This window comes from Impatiens glandulifera, chromosome 9 (assembly GCF_907164915.1).
Source record: "Impatiens glandulifera chromosome 9, dImpGla2.1, whole genome shotgun sequence".
In the NCBI taxonomy this organism is placed as follows: Eukaryota; Viridiplantae; Streptophyta; class Magnoliopsida; order Ericales; family Balsaminaceae; genus Impatiens; species Impatiens glandulifera.
In genome coordinates, this window is record NC_061870.1 from 16,255,511 (window position 1) to 16,260,395 (window position 4,885).

General features: G+C 29.3%; 1 protein-coding gene across 1 annotated transcript; it reads left to right on the forward strand.

Moving 5' to 3' along the window:
- The first annotated feature begins 866 nt into the window (after positions 1 to 866).
- Positions 867 to 4,679, forward strand: LOC124915009 (AP2-like ethylene-responsive transcription factor TOE3). The gene is made up of 9 exons (XM_047455648.1): positions 867 to 1,834; positions 1,938 to 1,963; positions 2,056 to 2,086; positions 2,194 to 2,281; positions 3,281 to 3,426; positions 3,488 to 3,532; positions 3,605 to 3,884; positions 3,955 to 4,053; positions 4,146 to 4,679. The coding sequence occupies exons 1-9, from the start codon at positions 1,452 to 1,454 to the stop codon at positions 4,365 to 4,367; spliced, it is 1,320 nt and encodes a 439-aa protein (XP_047311604.1). The 5' UTR covers positions 867 to 1,451; the 3' UTR covers positions 4,368 to 4,679.
- Positions 4,680 to 4,885: the final 206 nt, after the last annotated feature.

Below are 4,885 nucleotides of genomic sequence, written 5' to 3' on the forward strand. Positions count from 1 at the left end.
ATAATTAAAAGAGAAATAGAAAGTAAAAAAATAGAAAGAAAAAAAATGAAAAATACTTTTTAAAGAAGCTTTATATTAATTTTGTAGAGATAAATTATTTAATAAGCTAAATTCAACATGTTTAACTATTTTTTTTGTTAGCATTTTATTTTACATTTCTAATTAAAAGAAGATTTATGTAAGGATGTACTCACCTAAAGTCCAAAAAAATATTTATTAAACTCTTATATATCTACATTTTTAAAACTTATAATAAATTAGTAGTACAGTGATTTTTAAAATAAATACGGTGTATTTTTGTCTTTATATTAAGTTTAAACTTCTCTAAATATATATTTTTTAAAATTAACCGAACTCTAATTTAGAACTCTTTAGTTAACTATAAGTTCGAAGAGATAAAACTAAATTATAAATCTATCACGAGTAACTAACAAAAAAAAAAAAAAGAAAAAAAATAAACGCAACTCATTTTTATTAAACTTATTTGTTTTTTCTATAATTAATATTTTAAACATATTTACTTTGTTATTTTTCAATTTGGTGTTGAAATACTAAATTGCTTAAACTTATTCATATTTTTTCAACTAATTCTTCAAGATCAATAAAATCACATTTGATTTATTAATAGAAATACAAACAAAAAAACAGCACTATTAATGATACTATTTGAAAATTCATTAAATTTTGAAATATAAATGAAAAAAATAAATTTGTTTCCAAAAAGGGTATATGAATGAAAAATGAAACAAAACCATTGGATCTGAGACAGAATCTGACGAGGGAGAGGTGACTTATGATGTGGGTGGGATTCGTGTGTGAAATGACAATTAGTAGTAATTAAAGAGCATATCCATTAGTGGTAATAATTTAGTTAGCCCATCTTAATTTATAATATATTTGCTTTCCATTTCTTATTTTTTATTTTCATTTTTAGTAATAATAATAATAAACAGCTTCTCTGATTTTCGATTTGGTTAACATTGGAAACTTGCGTTAGAAAGAGATGGTTTTTTCTTTCCAATTTCTAACTTTCTCTCTCTCTCTTTATCTTGTTCATCTTCTTCTTTTTCCTTTGAAGTTTCAATTCTGAACTGGTTGGCCTAGCTAGGTTTAGCTCTGCAATAAAAGAAAGAGAAACAGAGTTCTTCGTTTATGAATGCTTGAAAAAGAAAACAGTGGGCTCTAGTGAGAGAAAGAAACAAAGAAAAGACTCCATTTTTGTGGTGGGTTTCTTTCGGAATAGAGAGATTTAGCAATAAAAGGTCTTCTCTTTTCAAATCCTATTTGATTCGTAGGATTTAGTAAAACTACTTTCACCATTTAACAATTATTTTGTACCCACCATATCTATACATCTCTTCTTCCTCCTCCTTTATAAATACTTCATTCACACCCCCACCTTCCATCTCTCTCTCTGTGTTTATCTCTTTCTCTCTCTCTCTCTTTCTCTAATGTGGGATCTCAATGACTGCCCCGATCAATCAAACGGCCAAGATTACTCAAAGGGTAAACAAATCGGATCTATGTCAAACTCCAGCATGTCCGATGATGTCGAACAGCAGGCCGCCACCAGGATATTCGGTTTTCCGATGAACCGACCGGACCCACCGATGACAAGACAGTTTTTCCCACCGGAGGAGAACATTGATTTTCCTCGGGCGGCGCACTGGGTCGGAGTCAAATTCTACCAAACAGAACTTCCGGTCGGCGGCAAGGGGGTTGAGTCTATGGCCCAGCCTTTAAAGAAGAGTCGCCGGGGACCTAGGTCCCGGAGCTCACAATACAGGGGTGTTACCTTTTACCGGCGAACCGGTCGGTGGGAATCTCATATATGGTATTAATTACTTCTCATTTATCATCAATCATGATATACATTCATTGATTAATTTATGGGTGTCAAATTAATTAATTGTGGATTTGATTGATCTTTTGTTTAGGGATTGTGGGAAACAAGTGTATCTAGGTAAGTGAATAAAAATGTGATCTTGATCAAGAACTAGAGAGAGAAAATGGAATATATTTAGTGATTTGTTTGTGTATGTTTTGTATATATAGGTGGATTTGACACTGCACATGCTGCTGCTAGGTAAGATAGAGATTTTTATTTTATTTTTTCAAGGAGATGAAGATGAAAGAACATATTATTATTTATTTTATTTATTTGAAAATAATTAATTTGGTTGTAATTTATAGAGCTTATGATAGAGCAGCCATTAAGTTTCGAGGTGTGGAAGCAGACATAAACTTCACCTTGGAAGAATATCAAGATGACATGAAACAGGTTTGTTTTTCTTATTTTGCTGGTTTAAGGATAAATTATTTATTTTTATTTTTCTTTAAATGTCTATATTACATTTTTAGTCTATAACTTATGCACATAAACTATCATCTTTTTATGTAAATATTTTTATATCTTTTAAAAATATAGTTATTATATATTAATCTCTTTAAAAGCTTGCTTGACATTGTTTGTTTTTAAGAAAAAAGTAAATTATATCAGTTAGGTCTAACTTTAACTTATGATGTTGTTAATAAGAATCAACCATTGAAATATTTTGTGTTAATCAAAACACTTACAAATTGTTAACACTAGAGTTAGTGGGTTAATGTTTTTTTTTTTTTTAATTATTTAAATTTTATAATAACAAAATAAATATTTTGGTTAATATGAACTAGATAATTAGATGATTGAAAAATATAAGATATGATATTAGAGTTTTTGACAAAAGAATGTTATACTTAAGCTATACTTATAATTTTTTTATTATAATTTAACTAATTACAAATTCTAAATATAATTTCATTTAACAATGAGTTTTTTTTTTATTTAAAAAAATTCAATAAAAATCTTAAATAACATAGCATGAAACAAGCTCTCAAGTTTTGTTACCAAAAAAACTCACTAGAAATTTCAAAATGAATAAATTTATTTAAATAATTTGAATCAAAACAGTTCTTAAATATTTTTATCATCGACTGAATTATATTTATTATGAAAATAACAATAAAATGTAATTTAAACATTTTTATATAATTTTATAAAGCATGCAAACTAGTTTGTCACAAATTGAATATCATTATTATTTTAACTCAAATATTATATACATTGTATAGAAAGAAAAAATAGATTAAGGATTATACTATAAAGGGTGGATGAAGGTTACAAATTATAAATAATAAGAACCCGATAAAAAATGGGGATTAAATAACTCCGATCCATCCCATTCTCATCCTTTCGAGACGATTATTTTTAACATTGTAATATTATAACAAATTACAGATGGGTAACTTGACTAAGGAAGAATTTGTGCATGTTCTGAGAAGACAGAGCACTGGTTTTCCAAGAGGAAGCTCCAAATTTAGAGGGGTTACCCTTCACAAATGTGGCAGATGGGAGGCCAGAATGGGTCAATTCTTAGGCAAAAAGTATATATATTTTTCACTTTCTTTTTCAATCTCTCTGTATTGACATACCCTTTTTTAACAGATATGTCTACTTGGGCCTTTTTGATACTGAAATTGAAGCTGCAAGGTATATATATAATCCCATTTCAATTGTGGGTTATTTAGGTTAAATTATTATTGATGATATAATTTACTACAGAGCATATGATAAAGCTGCAATTAAATGTAATGGAAAAGATGCTGTCACCAATTTTGATCCAACCATCTATGAAGAAGAAGATCATATTCATGATGAAACCAAATCTAATTTTGTGGGTGATCATACAGATTCTAGTGGAAGATATAATATTAGTTCATCCCACAATTTAGATTTAAGCTTAGGGGTATCTGCTTTGGAGAAGAAAAATAGTAGTAATCGCGATTTTCAGTCTTCATTCGATATTCTTGATTCTCGTAACCAAAGCTTGACAACTCCTAAGGTTTGCAAATTTATTTTGTTTTCCCACATGATGGGGTGAATAATTAATTCATTTTGGCTTGGCTTTACAGAAACAAATTTTTAGCCACACCTACATTCAATCACCAAGTATGTTGCCAACAAGATCAGCTGGTGAAATGATCCATAGATATGGCCCCTCAAGTTATCAAGTAATCTTCTTTCTCAAAAAAAAAATTCTAATTTCTTTAGAATAACATCATTATAATCTCATAATATAGTATATTTGTTGGGTTAATCGTAGTTTCTTGGAGGCGGCGGTGGCGAGAATCATCTACACCATCAAGCTTATCAACAAGAACAAGAACAATTTTGGCAACTAAGTAATGATTCTTCACGATCTGAATTGCTTGCAACTGCTGCAGCAGCATCATCAGGATTCCCACATCAAATCAATCCAAGCTCCACCGGTACTACCAGTACCACAAGTTGGCTTAACAATGGTTTTCATTCTTTCATGAGATGATCAATATTGATATCGATGATGATGATGATGAGACCATTAGGTGCAGTTTCGCGTAAAGTAGATAACATTAGCCGGCATTAGTTGTAGTAATTTCTGTAAAACTCTCAGGCAATGCACCCTTTGTTGAAGCGCACCAGGTCCTTGGTTGGTTTGTATGTATGTATGTCGAACTAATCAAACCAGTTCAGTGAGATCTTCACTTTTAAGTGGTTATGACTTGATCATGATTTGGGTGCTCAACATTAATCAATTCCTTGTATTTTCTATTGTTGGTTAAATATTTGGAATCATAGGTTATTTTTTTGTTTTGTTGATTTTGATACAAAAATGTTTTCAAATTTAGTTGCAGTAATTGAAGTAATTTATACATATGAAAATTGGATTTTCTTGGTTCTGTTGATCTATTATTAATAAATTAATAATAGATCAACTCCTATCTGAAAAGCATTCCTCAAATTATTTTATTTTCATTTGAATAGAAATTATTTTAATTGTGTACAACTTTTTTTTTTTAATTG